At 43.5% G+C, this 27,771-nt stretch overlaps 4 protein-coding genes, 5 non-coding genes and 1 pseudogene across 14 annotated transcripts in view; 2 read left to right on the top strand and 8 right to left on the bottom strand.

Annotated features, from left to right (window-relative positions):
• Map2k1 (mitogen-activated protein kinase kinase 1) overlaps positions 1-1,446 on the top strand; it is a 69,464-nt gene extending 68,018 nt beyond the window's left edge. For all 3 annotated transcript variants that reach the window (XM_050151998.1, XM_050151999.1, XM_050151997.1), the window contains one exon: positions 385-1,446. In XM_050151998.1, coding sequence (XP_050007955.1) covers positions 385-498 — 114 coding nt within the window. In that variant the 3' untranslated portion in view covers positions 499-1,446. The remainder of the gene's footprint in view (positions 1-384) is intronic.
• Positions 452-9,193, bottom strand: Snapc5 (small nuclear RNA activating complex polypeptide 5). Its single transcript, XM_050152004.1, has 4 exons — positions 9,039-9,193; positions 6,555-6,644; positions 5,068-5,201; positions 452-598 (listed from the first exon to the last, which is right to left on the bottom strand). Exons 1-3 carry the CDS (start codon positions 9,126-9,128, stop codon positions 5,085-5,087), a joined length of 297 nt encoding a protein of 98 aa, XP_050007961.1. The 5' UTR covers positions 9,129-9,193; the 3' UTR covers positions 452-598; positions 5,068-5,084.
• Positions 9,194-10,063: 870 nt separating this feature from the next.
• On the bottom strand, positions 10,064-14,877 carry Rpl4 (ribosomal protein L4). Its single transcript, XM_050151996.1, has 10 exons — positions 14,784-14,877; positions 13,425-13,596; positions 13,138-13,244; positions 12,688-12,826; positions 12,245-12,369; positions 11,509-11,638; positions 11,103-11,259; positions 10,767-10,850; positions 10,559-10,679; positions 10,064-10,366 (listed from the first exon to the last, which is right to left on the bottom strand). Exons 1-10 carry the CDS (start codon positions 14,784-14,786, stop codon positions 10,136-10,138), a joined length of 1,269 nt encoding a protein of 422 aa, XP_050007953.1. The 5' UTR covers positions 14,787-14,877; the 3' UTR covers positions 10,064-10,135.
• LOC126507561 (small nucleolar RNA SNORD18) lies at positions 11,379-11,449 on the bottom strand. Its single transcript, XR_007593581.1, has one exon. It is a non-coding gene; the product is annotated as a small nucleolar RNA SNORD18 (small nucleolar RNA).
• Positions 11,844-11,942, bottom strand: LOC126507563 (small nucleolar RNA SNORD16). Its single transcript, XR_007593583.1, has one exon. It is a non-coding gene; the product is annotated as a small nucleolar RNA SNORD16 (small nucleolar RNA).
• Positions 12,444-12,514, bottom strand: LOC126507560 (small nucleolar RNA SNORD18). Its single transcript, XR_007593580.1, has one exon. It is a non-coding gene; the product is annotated as a small nucleolar RNA SNORD18 (small nucleolar RNA).
• LOC126507564 (small nucleolar RNA SNORD16) lies at positions 12,892-12,990 on the bottom strand. The gene has a single exon (XR_007593584.1). It is a non-coding gene; the product is annotated as a small nucleolar RNA SNORD16 (small nucleolar RNA).
• Positions 13,319-13,386, bottom strand: LOC126507562 (small nucleolar RNA SNORD18). The gene has a single exon (XR_007593582.1). It is a non-coding gene; the product is annotated as a small nucleolar RNA SNORD18 (small nucleolar RNA).
• Positions 14,878-15,200: 323 nt separating the features above from the next.
• Positions 15,201-27,771, top strand: part of Zwilch (zwilch kinetochore protein) — a 40,881-nt gene continuing 28,310 nt past the window's right edge. Inside the window, exons 1-5 of one of the 4 annotated variants that reach the window (XM_050151993.1) lie at positions 15,201-15,395; positions 19,589-19,640; positions 20,521-20,616; positions 23,163-23,281; positions 26,408-26,607. In XM_050151993.1, the coding sequence (XP_050007950.1) occupies positions 15,343-15,395; positions 19,589-19,640; positions 20,521-20,616; positions 23,163-23,281; positions 26,408-26,607 (520 nt within the window). In that variant the 5' untranslated portion in view covers positions 15,201-15,342. Of the gene's footprint in view, positions 15,396-19,588; positions 19,641-20,520; positions 20,617-23,161; positions 23,282-26,407; positions 26,608-27,771 lie in introns of those variants that run through there. The other 3 variants (XM_050151992.1, XM_050151995.1, XM_050151994.1) reach the window with 3 other exon arrangements.
• Positions 21,288-21,457, bottom strand: LOC126507493 (40S ribosomal protein S29-like; annotated as a pseudogene).

Raw genomic sequence — 27,771 nt, 5'->3', positions numbered from 1 at the left:
GCCAGCCCACAACCTTCCTGAGGACAGGCCTTTTTTTTCTAGTTCTGACTGGTTCATCTCACATTTCCAGCATCCTGGGTTGCTCTCCATCTAATTATTTGACGACATTGGCACAGGGATGTGGTATTTTAAGGTCCCTGCTCCAAGCCCGGTGTAGCCTTGAGTGTAGTGTACCTTCTAACAAGTCAGGGTTGCTCAGAGACAAGGGCCGCACAACTTATATGCATGGTCATGGCAGAGGATCTTTGGGCTGCAGCTGGCCTACTTGCTGTTCAAGGGTGAACACTAGAAGCATCTTCCAAGTGGTCCGACCAGGCTGAAACTCTTGCTTTTTCCTCTTGGTAGTTTTTAACAGCATTTCCTTTCTCTGTTTTCTGCACCCAGGTTCATGCTTTCATCAAGAGATCTGATGCTGAGGAGGTGGACTTCGCAGGGTGGCTCTGCTCTACCATTGGGCTTAACCAGCCCAGCACACCAACCCACGCCGCTAGCATCTGAGCCTTTGGGAAGCAGCAAAGAGGAACTCCTCTGCCCAGCGGCATGCCATGTTGCTTTCAGGCCTCTCCCATGCTTGTCTCTGTTCAGACGTGCACCTCATCTGTGACAAAGGATGAAGAACACAGCATGTGCCAAATTGTACTTGTGTCATTTTTAATATCACTGTCTTTATCACTATGGTTACTCCCCTAAGTGGATTGGCTTTGTGCTTGGGGCTATTTGTATGTTGATCAAACTCATACCAGGCTGAACTATAGTGAAACCCTGGTGACCTGGGTGGTCATTCTTACTGATGTTTGCACTGCTGTTCATGTTCCCTGACTCACTGGCTGCCTGGATTGTCAGGATTCTCAGCCCCTTGGTACTTCACTCTTGCTGGTGACCTCTCAGTCCGAGGAGAGGGAGCCTCGTGAGACCTTCACAGGCAGTGCATGGGAAGCATGCTTTGCTGCTAATGAAATAAGCATCAGATTGTGTACATCATGTTATTTTTATTTTTTGCTTTTGGTATAGAATTTAGCAATTCCCATCAAAAAAAAAGGGGAAAAAAAAACAACAAAAAAACAAAAATCTACCCAGAGCCCATCACTGCCATGATAGCTGGGGCTTCAGTCTGTCTACAGTGGCGATTTTTAGACTTCTGGTTGTATTTCTATATTTATTTTTAAATACACTGTGTGGGGTACTTAGTGTGGTATACGTCTCTTAAGTTTGGATTAGTGTTTCTAAATAGGTGGTTATTTTGAACGTCATAAATGGATTCCGGCATCAGTATGTGTCAGAGTTCTATCTTTTCTCCAATCCCAGCACCAATGCTATTGTAAACGTGTATAGTGCCTACAAATTGTATGAAAATCCTTTTAACCATTTTAATTCAGATGTTTATCAAATCTAAACTCTTATTCTAATAAAAATACTATCATGTTAAAATAAAAAGGACAAAAGATATTTCTGCTTTTGTGGCAGGCCTTTCGATTTCTCTAGCCTATAGGAAGTGAAGTGATTGGCCATGCACTGAAGTAGGGCAAGTAAAGACAGAAACACAGCTGGAAGTCATAAATACTGCATATGAGCATCTCTGTTGATGGTGTGAACACCCTGACCAAAGGAGCCTGGGGAGGAAGGGGTTTACTTCAGTTCACAGCCTGTAGTCAGTCCACCATCCAGGGAACTCATGGCAGAAACTGAAGCAGAGGCCATGGGAACCCTGCTTACTGGCATGCTCTTCGTGTTTGCTGAACCTTTCTTATAGCACCAGGAATACCAGCCCAGGGGTAACATAGCCCACAGTGAGCTGGGCCCTCCCACACCAGTCAACATTCAATAAAATTTACCACAAGCTGCCCACAGGACAGTCTGTTGGGGGCAATTTCTCAATGCATGTTCCTGCTTCCAAAATGATTCTAGATTGTTTTGAGTTTACATAAAAATTAGTCAATACTCAGGGTATATAGTACCATAAGTGTCTTTAATTCCAATACAGATGAATTTAGTTCCAACACAGATGAATCTCTGAGTTTGAGGCTGGCTTGGTCTATATAGTGAGTTCCAAGACAGCCAGGGGAATGCAGAGAGACTCAGGAAAAGAAAAGAGAAGCAGGGCGGCGGGTGTTGGTGGCGCACACCTTTAATCCCAGCACTCAGGAGGCAGAGACAAGTGGATCTCTGTGAGTTCAAGGCCAGCCTAGTCTACAGAGCAAGTTCTAGAACAGGCTCCAAAGCTACAGAAAAAAAAAATCCTGTCTCAAAAAGCCAAAAAAACAAACAAACAAAACAAAACCAGAGCACACACTGCCAGCTCTGTGCAGTAGGCATCGGGTCTCCTGCAGAACTTTAGTGCTGACTACCACCTGCCCAGGGCCTGTGAACACGGAGTCGCTTTACATAAGGAGAAAGCTACAGGTGTGTGTCCTAGGGTTTCTACTGCTGTGACAAAACACTCTGACCAGAAGCAGTTTGGGGAGGGAAGGGTTGACTTGGCTTACATATCCTCAATCACAGTCCACTGAAGGAAACCAGGGCAGGTATTCAAACTGGTTGGGAACCCGGAAGCTGATTTAGAGGAATGGACGAATGCTGCTTACGGGCTTGTTCAGCTTTCTGAATTACAGCACTCAGGACCACAGCCCAGAGGCTGAGCCATCCCACATCAACCACTAATAAAATACTCCACGGGCTTGCCTAAAGCTCAGTCTTATCGACGCATTTTATCAACTGAGGTTTGCTCCTCTCAGATGACTGTATCTTGTGTCAGCTGACAAAATCCTAGCCAGCACAGTGGGGCTGGGAACTTATCTGGGCAAAATCATGTTACTTCTCACAGAACATTCCTTATTTTCTGTAGCAAGGCCTGCCTGCCAGTAGCCATACCCACAGGAAGTCCTTGCTGGCGTGAGAGCCTTCAGTAAGGTCTAGTCAGTCTGCTGTGCTATACTGGGAAATGGTTTCCTTTCACTATACCTTCTGCGGGGGAGGGGTACTCCCCAGTGCTGGCTTTGTCATGCCTATGAGGTAGCTGTAAAGTCAGAAAAAAAGATGGGGTCTGAGCTGGGCAGCGGTGGCACACGCCTTTAATCCCAGCACTCAGGAGGCAGAGGCAGAACTCTGTGAGTTCCAGGCCAGCCTGGTCTATAGAGCAAGTTCCAGGACAGGCTCCAAAGCTACAGAGAACCCTTTTCTCAGAAAAAAAATAAAATAAAAGGGGGGGGGTGGAGTCTGTGTGGGGCTGGAGAGATGGCTCAATGGTCAAGAGCATTGGCAGTTCTTCCAGAGGACCTGGGTTCAATTCCCAGCCCCCACATGGCAGCTCACGACTATGTGTAACTCCAGTTCCAGGGATCCGACACCTTCACACCAATGCACATAAAAAACGTACCACTATGCAATTGTGAGGTACAGTTTAGATACCAGCACCCACATTAGAAGCTGGGCATCCCAGACATGCACCTCCTGCTCTGAGGGATCGAATTTTGTACCCACATGTACTTACATATGTACACACACAAGCTTAAGCCTTAAAAAAAAAAGTACAGGTGACATGGTTCAGTGGATAAGGTAACAGTGCTTATATTGAGCCTGGCAGGCAACCCGAGTTCAATCCTTAAGGCTCACATAGTGGAAGAACTGACTTCCATAAGCTGTCCTATGACCTCCATATACACACTGTGGTACACATGTCCACACACACAAGAGCACACAAAAAGGAAATACAAACCAAGCTGACCTAAAACATCAGGTATCCTATAGGCCATTTCATCACTAGTCCTTGATTTCTTCTATAGGAGAGTATCTTACATAAAAACCAGTGTGTGTATTGTGTTGTATAGGTAGCTGTTAGTATAGGCCTGTGTATGGTTTGTTTGGTGTGTATTGGGGAGGTGTACATGTGTGCTGTGGCCAGAGGTTGTTGGCGTTTTTTTCACTCTTTTTTTTTCTAAAAGGAAAAAAAGGGAGAGAGAGGATTTCTCTGTATATCCCTGATCATCCTGGAACTTGCTCGATAGACCAGACTCTGCCTCTTGAGTGCTGGGATTAAAGGCGTGCACCACCACGCCCACCATTTCCCCTCTATTTTATTATATATATTTTTTGAGACAGGGTCTCTATGTAGTCCTGGCTGTCCTGGGACTTGTTATCTAGACCATCACAGTGTCCTGACCTCCTACAGGATACCCTGTAGATCAATGTCCTGACCTCCTACAGGATACCTGTAGATCACAGTGTCCTGACCTCCTACAGGATACCTGTAGATCACAGTGTCCTGACCTCCTACAGGATACCCTGTAGACCATCAGTGTCATGACCTCCTGCCCCGCCTCCCTCAGTCACCTCCTACAGGACTACCCTACCCCTAGTAATGACTGAAATTATTTCAATTTGTATAGTGTTTGCCTTTTTCAGAAAAAAGGAGGGCTAGAATGACTGTTTATTTCCCGTAGCATAATGATCAACCCATGCATTGTTTCCTTGCATTGTATTTTGTTTTCATTACATTCCAGACTGGCCTCACAGTGGGTAATCACTTCAGCTAGAGAATCTCAAAGCCTGGGATTACAAGAGTGTATATGCCAAAGCTCGCTAAAACTCCTTATTTTCTACTAAACATCTTTTAGATAATGACCAGGTATTATCCACTTTTTCCCAGTTGTCCAGTGGTGAAGTTGACCTTGAATTGTTTCATATATTAGAGCAGGAAAAAACATTTTTGTAGCTTGCTGTACACTAACATTATTCTAAACCCTTCCAGCAAGTTCTGGGACTAAAGTTGTATACCTCCTTGCCCAGCATCACTGGTTTTTCTCTTTTTCAGACAGGGTCTCTTGGTGAACCTGAAGCTCACTGGCCGGCCAGACAGCTTCAGGCTCCCTCTCCTCAGTGTTGAGGTTACAAGCATGTAACACTTTGCCCAGCTTATTACATAGATTTGGAGATCCAAACTCATGTTTTCATATTTATATGGTAGATACTTTACCAAATGAGCCTCTCCTGTCCACAGTGTATACTTTTTTACATAGCACCGGTGCCCAAGGCAAGTGCCTGTGACTTAGAAATTCAGTTTGTAAAACTAACCCAAGCTCTTGTCCCCCTTACGAATCAGATTCTTCCTCTTCCTCCTCCTCCTCCTCTTCCTCCATAGGGCTCCTTGTACTCAGCTTCAGTGTGGTTTGATTGATTGATGCTTCATTGTCGACATGCACCGACATCTGAGTAAAACGAGAACACTGGCATTACTAGGAAGGAGCTGAACCTCAAAACAGCACATTCTTTAAAATCAAATCTCATTTGTGGGGTTGGAGAGATGAACAGCAGTTAAGAGTACTTATTACGTGTGGGTGGAGGTTGTGCACGCCTTTAATCCCAGCACTAGGGATGCAGAGGCAGGCGGATGTTTGAATTCATGTCTGAATTCGAGGCCAGCCTGGTCTACAAATTTCAGGACAGCCAGGGCTACACAAAGAAATCCTTTATTTTTTTTCCCTCATCACATTTTTATGACTGAGAGGAAAGATCACTTTCCTGTTTCTGGCTTCTCCAGTTACTGAAAAGGGGTAAGAAGAATTGTTTCGTATTTTCTATAATGTTGACTGACCTTCAGAATTCTATTAGAAACCATCAGCAAAAATAATTGTGTAGACTACACGGTTTATTATGGAATTTCCAAAATATGATATATTTAGAAAAAATATGACTGTATTAGCTCTTACTATTGTTGGTTTTTGCTTTTGTTTTTTGTTTTTTCAAGACAGGGTTTCTCTGTAGTGTTGGTACCTGTCCTAGAATTAGCTCTTGTAGACCAGGCTGGCCTCAAACTCACAGAGATCCACCTGCTTCTGCCTCCTGAATACTGGGATTAAAGGCATGTGCCACCATTGCCCAGCTTGTACTGGCTTTTTGAAGGCACTTTGTAAGAGTGGATAGGGTAACACCTGCTACTCGTCCTTTAGCCCCTGCTTGGTGCTTGAAGCCACACCCACACAGAGCAGCAACTATGACACATCCCTAAACTAGTCCTAGAAGAGCCAAATTTCTAAACAGGATGTGGGGACACATGCCTGTAATCCCATACAGGGAAGAAGATCAGAAGGCAGCCAGTCTGGGTATGTAAGACACTGTTTTAAACAAAACTCACCGTGACCTCTACCACTACCAGTTTCTTGCGGTTCACTTGAATAACTAGGAATAATGGAGTAACCTGAGTAACTGGGAAGGCCAGGTATAGTGGTGCACATTATGAGAGTAGGGAGAGGCTGCTTAAATCTGACAAAGTATAAAATACAGGCTACTTATTACCTGAAAGATTAATGTATATTAGTTATTTATTGAACTACAAATTATGAGGGGCTCTGGAGATATGGCTCACTGGTAGGGTGCTTGCTCACCATGTATGAGGCCCCAGGTTCAATCCACAGTAAATTCCTTCATGCCCCAAATATTTGATTGGCATGTCCCAGAGTCCTTTGGACTTGGTAATGTGCTATACAGCATTCATGTAGCTATGCAGCAAGGGAACAATGGGACTCCACACTGTCTGGAAGCCTGTTCTCCACCAAACTTACATCACACAACTGTTCAGGCGCAGGCCGAGAAGACAGCGGTTCAGTCCCTCTTCGAGAACTTATCATGGATTGGAGGGCCAGTTCTTCAACCTAGGGAAGGAGAATTGGGGACATGCACTGAACATTCTGCTGGGTTACCAATGTGAGTGAATTCCTGGAAGCTGTGAAGGTTGGCATCACGAAAGGGAGCTGCTTCTAATCCCAGGCCTGCTCCCAAAGGGCAGAGGAAACTCTTAAGCTTTAGCCGGTCTCCGCCCCCCATTGAAACAGGGTATCACTATGTAGTCCTGGCTGCCCCATAACTTGGTATGTAGACAAGGCTGGCCTTGAATTTACAGAAGTCCACCTGCCTCTGCCTCCCAAGTGCTGGGAGTAAAAGCGTGGGCCACTACACCAGGCCTGAAAGGATACTAGCTGAGTTTGTGACTTTGGCAGGCCTTGCCCTTCTCCCCATTCCTTTTGCCTTACTAAAAGCCATGAGATTACATCCTGAAGCCAATCTCTCCTCCTGAGGCTGAATACTAAGGTCCAGTCCCTTTGGCTCATCTAATTAATATGCCTAATTAAAATTAAGCACCTCTCCCTAACACGAGGTTTTCCCTTTTCCCTTCATAAACTGCCATTTTCCTATGGGCCATGTCTGTCTCCTCTCTGTTCAGAAGCAGCCCTCTGTCCTCTGGGACAAATACCCTTGTCCCTTTCCCTTGTTACCCTTCTGTTGGTCCTCACTGTCTATCTCCTGCCTTTGTCTCTTATTCCCTGACCTCTGTCCTCTGGGGTAAAAAAAAAAAAAAAAAAAAACTCCTTTGGGCTGAAAACTTGGTCTTGAGTGTCTAGAGCCAACTTTGAAGTTCCCTACACAGTCTGACCTGCTTTTTTGAGACAAGGTTTTTCTGTGTAGCCTTGGTTGTCCTAGAACTCACTCTGTAAACCAGGCTAGTCCTGTGCTTATAGAGGTGTACCTCCTTCTACTTACCTGCTTTTTAAAAAAATAATTTATTTATACTTATTTTATGTACATTGGTGTTTTGCCTGTGTGAGGGTGTCAGATCTTAGAGTTACAGACAGTTGAATTGCCATTTGTGTGCTGGGAATTGAACCCAGGTCCTCTGGAAGAGCAGTCAGTGCTCTTAACCACTGAGCCATCTCTCCAGCCCCTGCTTACCTGTTTTTTAAAGAAAAGAACTTTATTGGTGTTTAGCTAAGCTGCAGGCTTCCACACCCCAAGATCAAGCAGCTCAGTAAGGAAATGCAGGTGCACTACTAAAAAGCCAGGTGTAGGGGCCGGAGAGATGAATCAGTTGTGAAGAGCACTTCCAGAAAGCTAGAACCAGTGGAACCACTGCAACTAGATCTCCCAGAGAGTCGGGGCTCTATTCCCAGCACCCATATGGTGGCTCGCAACTATCTGTAACTCCAGTTCCAGGCAATCTAACATGCCCTTTTACCTTCCCCAGACACGAGGCATGAAAGTGCTGCTCAGACATACATGCAATAGATACAAAATTACATACACCAATAGATATAAAATTTAAAAAACAAAAGATATATAGACAGACACACAAACATATAGAAGAATATATATGACATCAGGTGTAGCTGGTTGTGCAACTGCGCTCCTGTAATCCTGGCACCGAGGCAAAAGGATCGTAAGTTTGAGGCCAACCTGGGTTACATAGAAAGTTCAAGACCAGCCTGGGTTACATAGCGAAGCTATCTCTCTCTGACACACACACTTCTCTCTGTGTCTTTCTCTGACACACACACGCAATGCAAGTGAGTGGTCAGCTGGCTCCACAGACATAAATGTATGTCCTAAGACCGAGATTGTCTACTCACTAACGAGAAAATGATGGCAGGAGATCAGAAACCGCCTGTTTACTGAAGCATCAGGGTATCTGCGTTTGGGAAGTCATCGTCACCAAACAATCACTAGGTGCCTGTAGGGGTACTGTAGCAATAAGTGTGCGCCACTTCTAACTGCCCCGAGGAACACTGCTTGCCATTTTCTATACCACAGGTATACAATTTCAGTTTGTAGAGGCCTTCTGTAACCCTCAAGTCACGTGCGTACGACTGAGGAGCTGGTATTTCCACTATCATTTCACAGGGACCAAATTACCCCGAGGTCTAGGGAGTGAACAAGGCAGATGTACACCTGCGTTCTTCCAGTCAGTAACTGCTCCCTACAAGTTACTGAGAACTCTAGAGGACAAGTTTCTCTCCCAGACCTCATTCACACCCCAGGAGCATCTAGAAACTAGAAAAATCCCTTCTAGTTTTGCAACACTAAAGCCCTTTCCAGTGCATATAAACACTAGTAACCATCAGGTGAGGCGTGATCCCGCGGGCCAGAGGTGGGCTTAGGGGGCTAAGACCGCGGAACACTTAGAGGACCGGAGCGGTGCGGAGCAAGCTGCCCGGAGCTCTAATGCAGGCGACGGTGGCGCGCGAGGGCCTGAGCTTGGAGGGTGGCTAGCTCACCTTGAGGCGGTTCAGTTGGTCGTGCAAGGCCGCCTTCAGACGCAGCAGCGTTTCCTCCTCCTTGCGGAGTTCCTGCAGCCGGCTTAGCATCCTCTTTCTCCCCTCGTTAGGTCAACGCCTTTTGCCAGGCGCCCAGTGATGACGCTACTTCCGACTCCCGGAAGCAGTCACGGGTCGCCGGTTTAAGCAGTTTACTGATTCCGGAACCGACGCGTCTCAAAGCACAGGGTAATGAATGGAACGCCAATGAGTTTGGAGTCTTAAATCCCATTGCTGATTACTTAAAAGTCGAATTAGGTAAACTCGTTTCCCAGGTTTCAAGAAATCAGTTCTCACCGGAGCACCTTTTTTTAAAGTGTTATTTTTGGAGGCTGTCCTGGTACTCTCTGTGGCCGACTGGCCTTGAACTCAGGAGATCGCCTGCCTGAGTACCAAGTTGTGCGCCTCACCAGAACTTTTAACGTGCAATTTGTTCCAAATGGCTTTTCTCCACAAAGGCTGGAGACATTTGCAGGCAGAAAGCAAAATAGCAATTTGTAGCTCAAATCTTTAGCTAATACTATTAAGTATACAGCAAATTAAGCCAGTTGCATGAAGACCAAATTGACATTTATATTTAGATCAAACACGTCACTCTTGGTTAGGGCTAAAGTACTTAGCTCCCACGGAACCACATCTATCGAGGCTGATATTTCCTTGTACCATCATGCCCTCTGGTGGTTACTAATTTGTTGACCCTTCACTTCCTGATTTAATAACCCACAAGCTTCTCAGACAAATCTTCCAAGATGCTAATAAAATGGACTTCACTGTAGGCCTGGGAAAATCTCAAATTCATTTCACATCAGGTTATAATGTGGAACAATTTACAAATTTAACAGGAGATTGAGATATTCAAAATATCCTTCACACCTGAGCTTAATCCTTGTAAACCCATATTTCCAAGTGTCATGATACCTATCCCACAAAGGGGGAGGAGGTGGCCCTGGATGCACCCACAATTAAGATTCACACATAAGTCTCACTGCATCTTTGATCAGGTTTTTATTCAAATAGGCTGTCTATTTGCTCAATGGAATGAAAGTAATTTTAATAGATTAAGCAGCAGACTTTTTCTCTTCTTTAGTTGGTTTCTTTTCTACTGGCTTTTTCTCAGCTGCTGGTTTCTTGGTAGCTGCAGCCTTTTTTCCTGCAGGCTTCTTCTGCTTCTTGACATCCACAGGCTTCTTTTCTTTCTTACTTTCTGCAGGCTTCTTGTCTGCAGTCCCCTTCTCTGATTTGGCAGCCAGTGCTGCTGCTGCTTCCAGTTTCTTCACCCGGAGTTTGTGCTGCAACAACAAATAGGAAGTTAGGAAATCAAATCTTTAACTGAGATGTTTGAATCCCAGCACCTGAAAGGCAGAAAAGCAGGCCAATCTGTCAGTTCCAGTACAGCCAGAGGTAGAGACCCAGGAAAGGGGGAAGTACCAAAACTTCTAAAACAAGATTGATAATACTTGACACAGCAAATTATGGCTCACATTTCTGGCCTGGCGAAGAATGGTATTCCTGCGCATAGTCTTTGCATATGGGTTGAGCTTCAACATGATTCTCAGGTTCTTCAGTGGATTCTTCTTCAAGACTCTACGCTGAATCTTCTTGCTGTAAAGACGTGGCACTCATCAATCAACATGTATGCCTTAAAGTCCAAGTATCAGACTGTAGCATGAGTTAAGTATCAAAACTTACCGTGGTGCTCGGAGGGCTCTTTGAATCTCTGGACTTTTCAAGATTCTGCTAAGGTCTGTGTTCATCATCTTGTGCATGGGAAGACTGGAAAAAGACAGGAAGCCCAAATTCTTCTAACTGAACATAAATCATAGAACTGCATTTCAAATTGTCTTAGCTGTCCAGCTACTGAATTTTTCACCTTATAACTTTTATAATCACGGATTAGGAACACAGCATTTACCCCCCTCCACTGAATGTAATAATTCAATGCTTAATTTAAGAATATAAATTCAGTAAGAACATAAATGCACACTTTAGGAATCCATATGTAATAAAGAAACATCAGAAACTCACTTATAGTTACTCTTGAGGGTAGCAGCCTTACGCCAAGTGCCATACAACTCATCCAACTTGCGGAAAGCACTTTCAGTCCAGATGCAGAAACGCCCCACGTGCCCACCAGGAGCAAGTTTCAAAATGTTCAGCTTGCTGACATTAAGCAGAGTAATACCTTTAAAGGCAAGGAAGAATCAGAGACCCTGCATTCAATCAACAGAGGAAATACATTTATGGCTTATTGAGCTAAACAAGGCACTTAAAAATAAAAAGACTAATGAACTCACTCATCTAGAAATCAGAACTTCCACAAAATCATGTTATTTCAGAAACACGGACCATGAAGTGGAATTTCATCATAACCGAAGATGAGCGAGTATGTACAGAAGAGGCAATTAAAACACTGAATGTTACAGGAATTTACCAGGGATGTTTCTGAAGGCTTTGATGATACCATTATCTTCATTATAGATAACGCAGGGCCCCCTGCGCTGGATACGTCGTCGGTTTCTCATTTTGCCTTTGCCAGCTCTCATTCTCTGAGAGGCATAGACCTACAAGAGTAAGTAGCTTTAGTAGTTAGTCTAAGGTATAACCTTTCCAGCATATCTTCAATTAAAAAACAAGAACAAAAAAAACAGGCAAGAGAGGTATAGATGTCTCAAGCAAGTAATGGCACTTTCAGCCAAGCCCTATGAGGCTTGATCCCTAGGACTATTCTTTGTTAGTATTTCATACCAGTCACTAAAGAAAATGACTTGCTCAGTAACAATTTTCGTCAACCTTCTGAATCAGCTTACTGACAGCAGGCAACTGTCACTGAAAACAGAGTAGGACGCAAATTACAACATCATTGCAAGTAAAACTGCACTGTATCAAGTCCTTTCCGTAAGAAAATAACGGAAACAGAGTAACTCCATGTTGTCCTCTCACACATACACAAGTGATAAACGTGAAAAATATCACAAATCAAATCGACATTGTACTAGAAACATGATGTTACCTAAAGATTTGTTAAAACAACTACCCCATCTGTGGAGCTTTCAGACTTCTATGATCCATATCCAATCTTAACTGAAAGCTGACCACCACCCACCCTAAAGGTTCCTTTTAACCAAAACCTGACAGTATCAAATGGTAAGTGTGCACACTGAACCTACCTTTTTGATGTCATTCCAAGCTTTAAGTTTCTTAAGCAGCTGAACAGCCTCCTTGGTCTTCTTGTAACCTTCAACCTTATCTTCAACTACCAAAGGGAGCTCAGGAACTTCCTCAATACGATGACCTAACAAAACCAAGTCAATACTTAGTAAAGTCTCAACTCTTTACACACAGCCCAAAACAAACAACATGCACTGTCAAGTCAGAAATTTCCACTAATATCATGTGTTTCAGAAACACGGACCAATTAAATAGTTTCATCATTCTGACAGTCAAAAACATGGTAGGAATTTGATGCGAACTACAATCAAGGGCTCGCTAGATTGAAGCAAGCAGAATTGCTTTTAGTAGGCACTGAGAGGAAAAGAATCCACACAGGCTGATCACCCAACAGGTTTCAGTGTACAGTAAGTTAAACATCCTGTATCAATGCATCACAGACCTTTAGACATCACCAAGGCTGGTAAGGCTGAGGCAGCCAGCGCAGAACAGATGGCATATCGCTTTTGGGTTGTGTTCACTCGGCGATGCCAACGACGCCAGGTTTTGGTTGGTGCAAACATGCGGCCTCCCCGACACATCTGTTTTCTTTGTCAAGAATTGAACTATCTTTTTTCAGGTCTGAAGAATTAGTAAGGTTATGACTTGCTCAGTAACAACTTTCGTCAACCTTCTGAACCAGCTTACTGACAGCAGGCAACTGTCGCCATGAACAGAGTAAGACGCAAATTACGACATCATAGCAAGTACCCCCCAGAAACATCTCCAGATATTTGTCTAGAGGATCTGCTTGAGGACACTAGTAGTTTTAGACATGACTCAAAATAGTATTAAATATTAATGAATCAAGTCTAAGTCCAGCCAGTTAATTGGCAATAGAAAAAGAGGATACATTTCCAAAGGCACCCTGGCCAGAACGGTGGGTACCACCACCTCGAACTCTGGGAATTCGAGCCACAGCTCTGCCAGTACCCCAAGACTCAGCACTGGTCTGATGACCTAAAATTGAAAAGAAATAAATTTTAAGCACTAAGCCATAACAACCCACGACCTCCTTTATGAAGGGCAAAGGCAGTATCAGAATAGCCATGGAAAATCACATGGTTCAGAAACACGGACCAATGGCATTTCATCACCCACTGCAAAGGAGCCCTGCCCATAACAAATGTAAACCCATACCTGCTAATTCACTGACGGCATAGGGCTGCCTGTTGTTTTTCCTCAAGTTGGTGTGAACAAAGTTCACAATATCCGGTCGAATGGGAGCTTTGAAGACAGCTGGCAAAGTGACATTCTTGCCAGATGACTCCCCCTTTTCAGAGTACACCGATATGAGGGGACGGGCACAAGCCTTGGAGAGAACAAGATAAGTCAGACACAGCCAGAATAATTTCCTGTATTTGGAACCTAGATTTAAAATCATATTTTAAAATGTGCAAAGCAGATATAGGACCACTCGGGAAGAGCTGGGGACCAGAGAGGCAGGTGTTGAGAAACGGGGGGTCAATCAATACAGGAACTAAACAAAATGCCCTAACAGAAACATCAAGATCTGTCATATTTTTAAAATAGAAAACTTCAAAGCAAAATTTCTCAATAAAGTCTGAAGGTATTGTTCAGTGAGACCGTGTTCACTCTACCAGCCCTCAGCTTGAGCAAACCCTTCCTGTTCCCCTCTCATCTCTTTCAGTCCCCTGTTCAGACTCAGATAAACAGGTCACACGGTTCGTATTCGCCTCACCGGAGGCTGGCCCAAGCCACCTACCTGTCCACTTCTCTTTGACCTGGCTCCTATTCGCTCTTGCAGATCTTCTCAGACTCGGGACCTCTTTTTCCTTCCTCTCTCCCTCTAATTTCTCAACTACTAAGCCAACCTATCTAGCCAATTTTAAAATGAAGCTCAGCCACGTCTCCAAATCCTAATTTACGGTAGTCAGACCAACCCTAATCCATGCATTAAGGATAAAGGATAGCACAGGGCACATTTGCGGAAAAGTAATATATTTAACTACAGTTGTATGTGAACAAGCCCAGGGCTCAAGCCACTTAGGTTACATGAAATAAAAACCCAACTTCTTAAGCGATGAAGACCTTGCTTTTCTAAAAACGATTTCAAAAAGGCAGGGACAACCCCTCAAGAGCATTAATACTAATTTCCCTCGGCCCCTTCCTTAGAGGCGGACATACTAATTCACATGCACACACTGGACAGCAAGCACACCATGTGCCAAGGCCACGCCGTCCGCCCGTCGGGAGTGTCTCCGGCACTAAAAGGCTCGGTTTCCAGTGGTCTTTTTTCCCCTAGAACTACGGAAAGCGAGGATCCCAAAAGTCCCTCTATCGTCCACCCTGCTCTGTCTCCCACGTTGCTCTAAGATGGCTGCCACAGCGCCCACAACCCAGCTCTCTGCCAAGAAAAGGTGTTAGGTCTTCTTCCTAGCTCTTCCTCTCCTGCCGATCCCATGTCCCGATCCCTTTCCTCTCCCCCATAAGCCCCAGAAACCACGGGAAAGCCGAGCGAAGTAGACTTCCACTCACCATGACGGGGAGAGGAGAGAGCCACGCTCCTCTCAACCCGGCTGCTCCCACAGGAAAAGGAAGGACTCACCGCTTAGTCGCCACATATATCCTTCCACTTGGCTCCCTCACCCTGCCCCGCCTCAAAACCAACTGGGAGAACCAAAGTATCTCACTACTACACTTAAAATTTTCAAAAGATCATATTATTACTTTACGTGTGTTAATATTTGTATCTATTCTTTTTAAAACTAAAAAGAATGGTTAGAAAAGAGGGACTCCTTTTCGCGGAATAATTCGTAACTCGACACAACTCTCGCGAGATGTGGTTTCTTGACCGCCCCTCAATCACAACATCTATTTTATCTTCTTTTTTTCTTCCTGACAGAAATGGGAGTCTATTGGAACAGTAAATGTGACGGGATGCTCTAATAAATTCAAACAATGTTTTAACGTTGAGCACGAATGAACTTAATGTTGTAAAGTAGTTCCGGCGGGGCGGGGTCATGGCCTCTGACGTCAGTGTCGGGGCGCGCGTTTCAGTTTTGCTGCTCCGGACTGGACCGAGGTCGGTGTGGGGATGTGGGCGCGAATGAATTGCGCGGCTGAGGAGTTTTATGCTCGTCTTCTCCAGTGAGTTGTCGTTGAGAAATGGAATGGCAACTTGTTCCTCCCGCCCGAGTCTCGCCACAGCTGACGGCTTTGCGCCCTGCCTGCTTTGCTTGGGTCCGGGATAGGAGAGGGCGGGTCTTGGCTGTGCAGTGAGTTAGACTCTGCTGAAGCCTACGTCGCTGCTAGTCTCTCGAGGAAACATCAGTACTTGAGCAAGAGGGACAAGGTGACAAGTCAATTTACTCATCTTGCTCATGCACACACTTCTAAATAGAGGCTCCCTGGATACAGAGAAGTAGATGGCATCCTCCTGTCTTAAGCTTTGGCTGACTACTGAAAAAGAAATGTGTGGTTGTCCTGTCTCTTCTATTGACCGTATGAGCTACATTTGGCCGTGGGCTGGCTTTAAAAAGCATGCTGTTTCGCTGTTTTCGTGGTTTTCTTGAGACAGGGGTCTCAACTCTAGCCTAAACTAGACAGAAAGTCACCTCGAATTCGCAGTGACCCTCCTGGCCAGCCTCCTGATGCTCAGATTAGGGGCGTGGGCCACCATGCCAGAATTCACGTTGTTCCTTTAGTGAAATATAGCTACAAGAGGATTCTGTCAAGTCTTCATCCTGTATCAAAATCGAGGAGTGACTCACAACTGATCCTGCATCAGAATCACCCTGGAGGATTGTGAAAATACAGATTTATGGGTTCTGCCCCCAAGATTTTTGACTAATGGGTCTGAAATGAGACCAGAAGTTTACCTTTTTAAATTCTAGGCTCAGGGTGTTGCTGGCTGGGTATAGCACAGTACTTCTTAAATGCTATAATTTTTAACTGCCATTATTGCTTCTCTTCCTGCTTACGAAAGCAGTAATGCTTGTAAAATACTTTTACATTATAGGGGGAGAACTAGTGGTTTTTGTTGTTGCTGTTTGAGATGGTGTTTTTCTGTGTAGCCCTGGCTGTCCTGAAACTCTCTGTAGACCAGGCTTGCCTCCAAATCAGATATCTACCTGTCTGCCTCCCAAATGCTGGGATTAAAGGTGTGGCCACCACTGCCTAGTTAAGAGCTAATGTTTTTAGCGAAGCTAGTGGTGTCTGTGAATGTGCAGGAACTTCAGTTGTTTTTAACTCTTGTGGTATTTCTGCCATGAGGTTAAGTGTTGTTTTAAATCTAAGGTCTCACGTAGCCCAGGCTGGCCTCCAAGCCAAGGATGAGTTTGGACTGCTAACCATCCTGCCTCCATCTCCAGGGTGCTGTCATTATAGGCATGTACCATTATGCACAATTTTTGAGATTCTAGGAACAGAATCCAGGGCTTCACACAAGTTAGGCATGCATTCTTTTTGTGTTTTTTCGAGACAGGGTTTCTCTATGTAGCTTTGGTACCTATCCTAGAACTAACTTTTGTAGACCAGGCTGGCCTTGAACTCACAGAGATCTCCCTGCCTCTGCCTCCCAAGTACTGGGATTAAAGGCATGTGCCATCACCACCTGGCCTAGGCAAGCACTCTTACACCTGAGTTATGTCCCTAGCCTCTGTAGTTATTTTATGCCTGTTTTATCACCCCCACGGATGAAAATTTATCTAGATCTATTGGCTTACTGCTTATTTCCTGGGTGTTTTCTTTCCGATGTGGCATTTAACTCCAGAATTATTCTCAAGAGTTCTAAATCTAAGACTCCAACTTCCTTCTTTTCTCCTTTCCCAACCTCCCCACCATCTCTCTTGTTTTATTTATACACTGAGGATTGCAGGTGGGTTGGGCTTGTGATGCTGGACAAGTGTTCTATCATTGATCCCAGTCTCCTTGTTCTTGCCCACATTGTTGTACGTGGGGCCATTATCATGTTTCTAAAAAGCTACAAGTCATTCACAAGTATTTCCTCCCAGAGTTCTTGGTACCCCATAATTGACAGTTTACTCTTTGGATTCCTGTCGCAGCTGGTTTTGTTTGCTAGTCCCAGTATCTAGCAAGAATGCTTGAGAAGGGGCTGGAGAGATGGCTCAGTGGTTAAGAGCATTGCCTGCTCTTCCAAAGGTCCTGAGTTCAATTCCCAGCAACCACATGGTGGCTCACAACCATCTGTAATGAGGTCTGGTGCCCTCTTCTGGCCTGCAGACATACAGACAGAACATTGTATACATAATAAATCAATCAATCAATCAATCAATCAATCAATCTTGAGAAACAGTTGCTGAATGACCAAGCAATATTATTGAATCATATGTAAAGGACAACCATTTTTAAGAGAAATTCACAATCTTGGAACAGAGAGATGGTTCAGAGGTAAAGACACTTGCCACCAAACATCTTAGCATGGGACCCTCATAGTGGGAGGAGAAAATATCCCGCAAGCTGTCCTCTGACTTTAGCAAGCACACATCCCCACACTCACATACACATGCACATGTATAAATAAGTATAATAAGAAACAAAAAACAGCTGGCACATGCCTTTCATCCCAGTACTTGGGAGGCAGAGGCCAGCCTGGTTTACAGAACTAGTTCCAGGACAGTCAAGACTTATACAAAGAAACCCTGTCTCTAAAAATAAATATATAAAAATAAATAACCCTGGGAGTGGTGGCGCACGCCTTTAATCCCAGTACTTGGGAGGCAGAGGCAGGTGGATCTCTGTGAGTTCGAGGCCAGCCTGGTCTACAAGAGCTAGTTCCAGGACAGGCTCTAAAGCTACAGAGAAACCCTATCTCGAAAAATCAAATAAATAAATAAAATAAAAAATAAAAGTCTTTTACAATATAACAAAAATTAGTCTATCAGGACTGTTTTCGTGTTCCTAGATCAGTTAGGTCAAGTATCAGATCAAAAGCTACAAATCTTATCCTGAGATAACTGTTAGGCTTTTCAGTAACTGCAGCTTCTTTTCCCTGTCGATCAGGCTGGGTATGCATTTGGTATTTCATTTGAGTCTGCTAATGGCTTATAATTTATGTGCTTTGATATGACTATTAAATATCTTATGAAACAGGGCTGAGCAGTTAGTTCAGACACCACTTATGGTGCCTCACAGCTGCATGCAACTCTAACTGGTGGGAGGGACCAGTGCCTTCTTCCATGCGCTGCAGTTACATGCATGGACACACCCACTAAATCATTAAAATAGCAAATCTTTTATTTCCAAAGATTTATTTATTTGTGCATATGAGTGCTCTATTTGCATATATGCCTGAATGACAGAATAAGGCATCAGCTCCTATTGTAAATGGTTGTGAGCCACCATGTGGTTGCTGGGAATTGAACTCAGGACTTCTGGAAGATCAACCAGTGCTCTTAACCTCTAAGCTATCCCTCAAGCCCCCACCCTTTTTTAAAAAATTTTTGGGATGCCTCAGGGGCTAAGAGCACTTACGAGTCTTCTAGAGGACCGGAGTTTGGTTTCCAGTGTCCATAGCAAGCAGCTCACAGTTACCTTTAACTCCAGTGCCAGGGCAATGCCATCTTGGGCACCTGCGCTCATACATGCATTACCCATTCCCCTTACATACACACATAATCAAAATTTATTTCTGCTTTTTTTTTCCTTTGGTTTTTCAAAACATGGTTTTTCTATAGCTTTGCAGCTTATCCTGGAATTCCCCCAGACTGACCTTGAACTCACAGAGAGCCACCTGTTTCTGCCTCCTGACTGGGACTGCTGGAATTAAAGGTGTACACCACCACCGCCCGGCACTCAAAAATTTCTTTGATTTACTTAATTTATGTGTATGCTTTGTCTGCATGTAAGTATGTGCACTGGTTCGTACCTGGTGCCTGCAGAGGGCAGAAAAGGGTGTCAGACCCCGTGGAACTGGAGATAAGGTTGTGAGCCATCATTTGGTTGCTTGGATCTGAACTCAGGTCCTCTGCAGGAGCAATATTTGTTTAACTCCTTAGCTATCTCTAGCCACCTTACCCATGCCTACACACAACCCCCCCCCCCCAAAAAAAAAAAACCAAACCAAACAAACAAAAAACTTTGTTCCGATACAATCTCACTATGTGTCCCTGGCTGGCCTGGCACTTTGCTGGGATTAAAGGCATGCCCCACCTTACCTAACCTTCCTTTACCTTTCCTTAACCTAATTGTTTCCCCTTCTGCAGCTATCCTCAGAGCTGTGTAAGGACTAAGCTTTTCCACTGGTGCGTAAATAATGCACCAGCTAATTTCTCAGTTTAAATAATAAGGCTGATCCTCCAGATCTCTGTTTTGTGTTTCAGGGAACTTAATGAAGAAAAGAAAGGAGTCTGTAAAGACCCATTCATCTATGAGGTATGAGCAATTTATTTGGTTTTGAACATAATCATTCTAAAATCAAAGTTTTTTTTAAAAAAAATTAATTTATATATGCTAAATTTTACCCTTTTAGGAGATAGTTCTATGAATTTTGACAAATAGCTTCAAAAGTGCAGCTACTCCCGTTATCAAAATGTAGACTATTTCCTGTCTAAAAACGTGCTCATGTCTCTGTATGAGCATTTTCATATGTCTCTAGTACCTGCCACTACTAATTTGTTTTCTGTCTCCATAGTTTTGCCATTTCCAGAACGTCACTAAATAAAATAATGTGGTTTCTTGGCTTTGGTTCTTTCTTTCTGTCTGTTTGAGGCGCGTTCCCACTGTGTAGCAAAGAGGGCTTTTCAGGGCAGCACATCTTCAGGTGAGCTTTGAAATGTGGACAGGTGGCAGATAAAAGCTGGATTTTCTTGTGTATGTGCATACACGTGTGCCTCTGGGTACATGTCAAGGCCATAGGTCAATGTCGGGTGTCCTTCTCAGTTGCAGTCCCCCTTAGTTATTTTGTGACTGGGTCTCCCACTTGATCTAGAACTTCTTACTTGGCTATACTGATGGGCCAACAAGCTCCAGAGGGTCTCCGGTCTCTGCCTCCCGAATGCTGGGGTTATAGATGCCCTTGTGCTCATCTTTACGAGGGTACTAAGGAGTGAGCTGAGGCCCTCATGCTTGAGCAACAAACAGTTCACACGCTGACAGATCCCCCAATCCATAAACTAGATTTTCTAAAAATGAGAAACAACTTGACAAAATAAGGAAAACTTTTGAAAACATGTTTTTTTTTTTTTTAGTAATTTGCATGCAGCTGGTCTGTAGCACTTAAATCACACAAAACACTGCAATCTGTTTTTAACAGGCTGATGTGCAAGTGCAGCTGATCAGCAAAGCCCAGCCAGATCTTCTGAAAACTCTTCTAAATGAGAACAGATCAGTGTTCCTTGTGGAAAAAGCGGTAAGTATTGGGCTTTGCGGTTCGTGCTTAGAAGCCACATTTGTTTCTTTGGGAATGCTCTCATACTACATGTTTTCCCGTCAGCATTAATGAAAGTGGACACTAATTCTTTTATGAGTAAGCATGGTGCTCTCTACTGGAAATGTAATGCCAACCACAGATAAATACATAATCATACTTTTAGAATAGATTCATTAAGAAAAAAACAAAACTAGGCACGGTGGCAAACGCCTTTAATCCCAGCACTCTGGAAAGCAAAGACAGGTGAATCTCTGAGTATTCAAGGCTGGCCCAGTCTACATAATTCATTCCAAGACAGCCAGGGCTACATAGTGAGACCTCCCCTTCATCTCAGAAACAAACGAAACAAAGAACAAATAAAAGTATCAATCATTCAAGCCCATTCAACACATTAATAATCCCTTTTGTAAGTTACTCCTATGTGTATTCCATGGTATGGATATGCCACAGTTTGATGCTTGAAGGGCATTTGGGTTGGTCTTGGTCTTTGGCTTTTATTTATAGAACTACTGTAAGAGCCAGAGAAATAGCTCAGTTGTGCTTTTTTATTTATTTTTTTTGAAGGTCTTCACTTTTTTTTTTATTCGTACAAAGGCTAGCATGATCTGTTTCACTGGGTAGACAGTCTTGAAAAATCCATTCAAGGTCACTTAGTACAACTTAATAAAGCCTAGGTCCTTCGTGTACTGAAGGAAACACTGAGACACATGTTCAGCCCATATTTCCAGATCAGACCATGGTGGTTAGAGCAGATGTGGCAGGAGCAAGAACCCTGGCTGAACTTCTGCGGGTGACTCCAGTAGAGCTGCTGGTGACCCATGATGCCTTCAGACGGCAAAATATCGATAGCCAGTTAAGAGTACAGAGGACCTAGGTTCAGATACCAGCATCCACATGGCAGCTCACAACCTTCCATAACCCTAGTTCCAGGAGATCTGGCTCCCTCTTTTGGCAATCATGGGCACTGTGCACCCTTAATGCACAGACATACATGCTGGCAAAGCATCCATACATGAACTAAGAACTGCTATAATTACTCCTGTATTGTTTTTTGTGTGTGCACATCTAGGTCAAATGGTAATCTCCCCGCCCCCATTTAGTAGCTATGTGGTTCTGGCAAGTGATTTAGTTTTTTGTTAATTTCAGTTTTTTTCCATCTATAAAACAATGATACTAATAGTGTCTAGCTCATGATTTTTATGGATAATAATGGGGAAATTAAAATGGTGCCTAAAATACACTAATACTCAGGAAATACTCTTACTGTCATTGTTGTCAAAACCAAAGTTATGTAACCACCGTACAGACATAGCTATTAGATCCTGTAACAAGTGAGAACTGACAGTCCTAAAAACAATACGTGTAAAAAGTGAGGGCTAGCAGCCAGTTGATGGTGGTACATGTCTTTAATCCCAGCACTTGGGAGGCAGAGGTGGGCAGATCTCAGTGAGTTTAAGGCCAGCCTGGTCAACAAAGAGAACTCCAGGGACAGCCAGGGCTGTTGTACAGAGAAGCCCTGTCTTGAAACACCCTCCTCACTTCCCCCCCAAAAAAGTGAAGGCTAGGGTCTGGAGAGATGGCTTAGTGTTTACTAGCACTATCTACTCTTCTGGAGGACCCAGGTCCAATTCCCAGCACCCATGTGGCAGCTCACAACTGTCTGTGGCTCCTGTTTCAGGGGATTGTATACCCTCATAGAGACATACATGTGGGCGAAACACCAATAAACATAAAATGCAAATTTTTTTAAAAAGTGAGACCTAAAGCCAGGCGGTTGTGGTGCACGCCTTTAATCCCAGCATTCGGGAGACAGAGGCAGGAAAATCTCAGAGTTTAAGGTTGGCCTGGTCTACAAATAGAGTTCAGGACAGCCAGGTAAAAAAAGTGAGAGCTAAGTCAGGCAGTGGTGTTATGCACACTTCTAACCCCAACAGGAGTCAGAGGTAGGAGAATCTCTGAGTTTGAGGCCAGCCTGATCTGCAAAGTGAGTTTCAGGACAGCCAGAGCTACAAAGAGAAACCCTGTCTCGAAAAACAAACAGAAAAAAATGAGGCCTATGGCTGGGTGTGGTACTATACACCTGTGATCCCAGCATGTGGACCTTGTGTCCAAATAAATAAATAAATAAAAGGTAAAATTGAGGGCTGTTTACTCTAAGCGCATATCCCACAAGCAGTTTGTTCCAGTTAGGAAATGAAAATATCTAAATATCTGGGGCTCTCTCGTGGTGTTTTATCTTTAGCTTATCATACTGTGCATGTTAGAGCATTTTTCTAATGTCATCAGGTGCTTCCTTTACAAGTAGCAACTACAATCAATATCTTTGGGAGCTGGAGAGATGGCTCCCTCGTTAGGAGGAACTGGGTTTGGTTTGCAGCATCCACGTGGTAGATCACAACTGGGTATAACTCCAGTGTCAGTGCTCTTAAATACTGAGCCATCTCTTCAGCATCCTGTGTAGTTATTTCCTAGCACAGGAAAGAATTGATTCTTGGATCTGATTAAATTATAACATTTTTTTAAAGCTTTTGGAGAAGGAAGAAACAAGTCATGTTGAAGAACCACAGGCTGAAGAAACTGCTATTTCTGATTTCTCTACTGGTGAAAGTGTTAGGCCACTGGCCTTGCCAGTTGGGAGAGCAAGGTAAGTTTTTTGTTTGTCTTAGAAATAGAAGAGAGGATTTAAATTGAAACATTGTTGGGTAGCTCTGTGTGTAGACTATTTGATTAGCATATGTGGAGCCCTAGATTTGAGCCCCAGCATTGGATAAAACCACAAATGGTGACACACCTTTAATTATAGCACTTGGGAGACAGGAGGAGGGTCAGAATTTCAAGGTCATCCTTTACTACTAAATAAGTTTTCAGTAGACTTGGCTACATGAGACCCTTACTCAAAAGGAAAAAAAAAAAACGGTAACTTTCACCACTCTTACAGACATTGAAAAACTGCACCTAGGGGCTGGAGAGATGGCTCAGTGGTTAAGAGCATTGCCTGCTCTTCCAAAGGTCCTGAGTTCAATTCCCGGCAACCACATGGTGGCTCACAGCCATCTGTAACGAGGTCTGGTGCCCTCTTCTGGCCTTCAGGCATACACGCAGACAGAATATTGTATACATAATAAAGTAATAAGGCTGCATTCACCTTCCCCTTTTCCATCCCACTCTGCTAGTCTATTTCTGTGGCTTCCTAATTGTTTGCTTTGAATCTAGCCCAGTTTCTCTTTTTCCCTACTACCAGAGTTATCTTTTTAAAATTAGATGTTTTTTTTTTTTTTTTTTAAAAAAAAGCATGGTTGTATTGCTTCAGTACTTAAAAATCCTGTATAGGTTCTTCATTGTGTTCATGGTTAAATCCATGCTTGATACACAGGAGCCTTCATTTTTCTAACTCCAGAGGTTTTCCATCAGGGGGTGCTACTAAGTTGGCATTCAAACTATTCAGGAATGTTTTTAGGTGTCACAATATATAGCTCTGGGTATATCCTAGGCACCTGTCCTACACAGCATGAATTATAATGTCTAAGAAATCAGTGTGCGTCCAGAATATGCTTGTTTACCTTTTAAGTTTTCTTTCTTGCTTTCCTGCTGTGTACATATGTTGTGCCAGCCCCTTGCTACCTGCAAACCGAAGTCTTTGCCTTCAAGGAATTCTAGAGGATAGAGTCCTAAGAATCTGGAGTTAGGAGCAACAAGTGCTGGAACTGATCACCATAATAATATGTCTTTATGCTAGATTTTACCCACACACATAGAAGTGTATAACTCACACCTTTAATCCTAGCACCTGGGAGGCAGAGGCAGAGTGAATTTCTGTGAGTTTGAGGCCAGTCTGCTTTATAGAGTTCCAGGATAGCCAAGGTTACACAGAGAAACAAACCCTGTCTGGAAAAATAGGGGGGGAGGGGAGGAAGGAAAGGAAAGAAAAAGTTTATAAACTTTTTATGCTGGTTAATAAGTTTTTTTCCCAGATTATTTTGGGCTATAGTCATAACATGGCCTGTTTTCTCTGTTCCCTAGGTCTTAAACATTATTTTGTTTTCTTCTGCTAATATGTTTGGGTTATTTGTGAGTGTGTGCGTGTTCATGTGGGAAGAAATACCCATGGATATGCAGGCCAGACAACAACTTCAAGTGCTGTTTCTTAAATGTAGTCCAGGGCCTTTTATGGCCTAGAATTTGACAAATTGGCTAGGAGAACTGACCTGTTTCCAGAATCCTCCTGTTTTTCCCCTCTCCAGTGCTGGGATTAAAAAGTGCACAAATCACCCACACCCAACTTTTGTTTCTATTTATATTTTTAATATATATATACACACACATAACATATATGTATGTATATGCCACATGCATGTGGATCCCTGTGGAGTTCAAGAGGTAGTCAGATGCCACTGGAACTGGAATTAAAAGCAGTTATGAACTACAGGACATGACCTCTGGGAATCAACTCAGATCCTCTGACAGAGCAACAAGTGCTCTTAACCCATAAGCTTTCCAGTCCCATGTGTGTGTACGTGTGTTTAACATGGGTTCTGGAGATGGAACTCGGGTTCTTATGTTTGCAAGGCAAGCATGTTTATCAACTGAGCCGTCTCCTGGCCCTATGGTTTCTTGGTTTTCTGTTTCTTCATGCCTTTCATACTACTGTCTTAAGATTTTGTGCTTACTTCTTAAAGTCCAATGCCTTACAAATTTCCTTTTTGAATATCTAATAGTAAATGTTTCTTTCTCTTGAAAAATAGAAGTTTAAGCTTCATTTTTAGTTGACTTTTAATTTTGAGTGGTATAGAGACTTCTCTGTACCTTTATGCACATTTGCCAGTTGTTCATGTTTTGATATGTCTACATTATCATTTTTCTCTTCTTTTTCAAAGATTTTTTTTTTATGTATACAGTGTTTTGTCTGCATGTATGCCTGCACACCAGAAGAGGGCACCAGATCTCATTACAGATGGTTGTGAACCACCATGTGGTTGCGGGGAATTGAACTCAGGACCTCTGGAAGAACAGTCAATGCTCTTAAGCTCTGAGCCACTTCTCCAGCCCCCCCTCCTTTTTTTTTTTTATACACGGTTTCTCTAGCTTTGGAGCCTGTCCTAGAAGTTGCTCTGTAGAACAGACTGGCCTCAAACTCAAAGAGATCTGCCTGCTTCTGCCTCCCGAGTGCTGGGATTAAGGGCTTGTGCCACCACCACCTCGCTGTCATTTTTCTCGTTCAACCAATACAGATTTATATATACAAAGCAGTATATGGTACATATATATGTATACCATATAACTGTTATTTTTATGCCCAATGTACATAACTTTAAAACTATTTTTTAATTATGCTGGAGCGTGTGTTGATAAGAGTAGGGTATGTGTGTTTTCGGTCTCTGCAGATGCCAGGCATATTGAATCCCCTGGTGCTGGATTTACAGGCAAATCTAAGCCACTGAATGTGGGTGCTGGGAGCTGGACTCTGGTCCTTTGCAAGAGCAGTACGTTTTTAACTTCTGAGCCATCTCTCTAGACTTAGAACTACTAGAGTATATAGTATAACCTATCCTTGCTGAAGTATGTAAATATACATGTATTCATCCATTTTTTCACTTCATTTCTAGATTGTTGACTATGAGACCTTTCACTTATCTTTTTTAAATTAAAAAATAGAAAAGTAGGGCATGGGGTGGTACTGAGGTTGTGCTCTACCACTGGGCCACACTTTCAGCTTCAAAGATAGCATGTGATTGGTTTTTTATAATTAGTTCTCCTGTCTGTTGTTTTCAAGACAGCTAATTGGGCTTTACACCATGGCTCACAATCCGAATATGACCCATTTGAAGATTAAGCAGCCAGTTACTGCCCTTCCTCCTCTTTGGGTGAGATGTGACAGTTCAGATCCTGAAGGTACCTGTTGGCTAGGAGCTGAGCTCATGACAGCAAATGACATCATTACAGGAGTTGTCTTATATGTGGTCACTTGTAAAGGTGAGTGCTCAGTCTTGGTATGTTTATTCGCATAGTTGTTTCGTGGTATTCCTGAGCTTTCATGTAGGAGGGAAGTGTAATGTGGAGCATTGAGTTTGTGCTTATCATCAGGGAGGAGGTCAGAACTCCTGAACGTCTCGACATACTCTGATGCTTTGTTTAGGTTTAATTTAATTTGTACTTTTTTTTACTGTTCAAGATTAAAAACCAGAGTATAACTAGAATATAATCCTATTTTTGCCTTTTTGGAAGGGGCGGATTGAGTCAAGGTTGGCCTTGAACTTAATATTTTCTGCTTTAACGTCTGTAATTCTATCTGAATACCACCACCCAGACTATTTTTGTTTTGTGTTTGGTGTGTGTGTGTGTGTGTGTGTGTGTGTGTGTGTGTGTTAATTTGAGTTCTTTGCAGGCTAGTCTTAAACTTGTGGACTCAGTGAGACTCCCGCTTCACCCTCCAATTGATTTTTTTTTTTTTCTGAGACAGGGTTTCTCTGTAGCTTTTGGTGCCTGTCCTGGAACTAGCTCTTGTAGACCAGGCTGGCCTCGAACTCACAGAGATTCGCCTGCCTTTGCCTCCCGAGTGCTGGGATTAAAGGCGTGCGCCACCACCTCCCGGCTCATGTAATATATTCTTATAATAGTTTCACCTCCCCCAACTCCTCCCAGAACAGACCTTCCCCCTCCCCTGCCACTCACCCAACCAACTCCCCTTTCTTTCTCTATTTAACACTTTGTTTTGGGTTTGAGTGTTTGTTGCAAGGGGAGGAGCCGCTTGTTTGTCCCGGCTGCCTGGCTAGCTTAGCACCAAAATAACCACACAGATTGTATTAATTAAATCACTGCTTGGCCCATTATCTCTAGCCTCTTATTGGCTAACTCTCACATCTTGATTTAACCCATATCTATTAATCTGTATAGTGCCATGTGGCAGTGGCTTACCAGGGAAAGATTCTAACCAACGTCCCTCTTAGGTGGAGAATCCACACTTCTCCCTCACTCTGCTTTCTTCCTCTCAGCATGATGTGGGAGTGTCATATATCAATCTGTTGATTTCATTGGCTGAGCAATAAAGAAACTGCTTGGCCCTGATAGGTTAAAGCATTGGTGGGAGGAATAAACAGAATAGGATGCTGGGCGGAAGAGGAAGTGAGGTCAGACTCT

This window comes from Alexandromys fortis, unplaced genomic scaffold (assembly GCF_014885135.2).
Source record: "Alexandromys fortis isolate MF-2015 unplaced genomic scaffold, M_Fortis_MF-2015_v1.1 scaffold_70, whole genome shotgun sequence".
NCBI classification, from domain to species: domain Eukaryota; kingdom Metazoa; phylum Chordata; class Mammalia; order Rodentia; family Cricetidae; genus Alexandromys; species Alexandromys fortis.
The sequence above is the reverse complement of the archived record's forward strand: the minus strand, read 5'-3'. Positions and strand labels throughout refer to the sequence as shown.

What these genes read in the sequence shown, in the direction of transcription:
- Snapc5 (XM_050152004.1), bottom strand. Translation starts at nt 9,128, where the DNA reads ATGCTAAGCCGGCTGCAGGAACTCCGCAAGGAGGAGGAAACGCTGCTG. An exon ending in ACCAACTGAACCGCCTCAAG is followed by an intron (nt 6,645 to 9,038) that starts GTGAGCTAGCCA and finishes CTCCTTCCCTAG; the next exon opens with GTTGAAGAACTGGCCCTCCA. An exon ending in CGCCTGAACAGTTGTGTGAT is followed by an intron (nt 5,202 to 6,554) that starts GTAAGTTTGGTG and finishes CGTTTTACTCAG; the next exon opens with ATGTCGGTGCATGTCGACAA.
- Rpl4 (XM_050151996.1), bottom strand. An exon ending in GCCAGGGTGCCTTTGGAAAT is followed by an intron (nt 12,827 to 13,137) that starts GTATCCTCTTTT and finishes CAAAGAAAACAG; the next exon opens with ATGTGTCGGGGAGGCCGCAT. An exon ending in AGAGCCCTCCGAGCACCACG is followed by an intron (nt 10,680 to 10,766) that starts GTAAGTTTTGAT and finishes ACGTCTTTACAG; the next exon opens with CAAGAAGATTCAGCGTAGAG.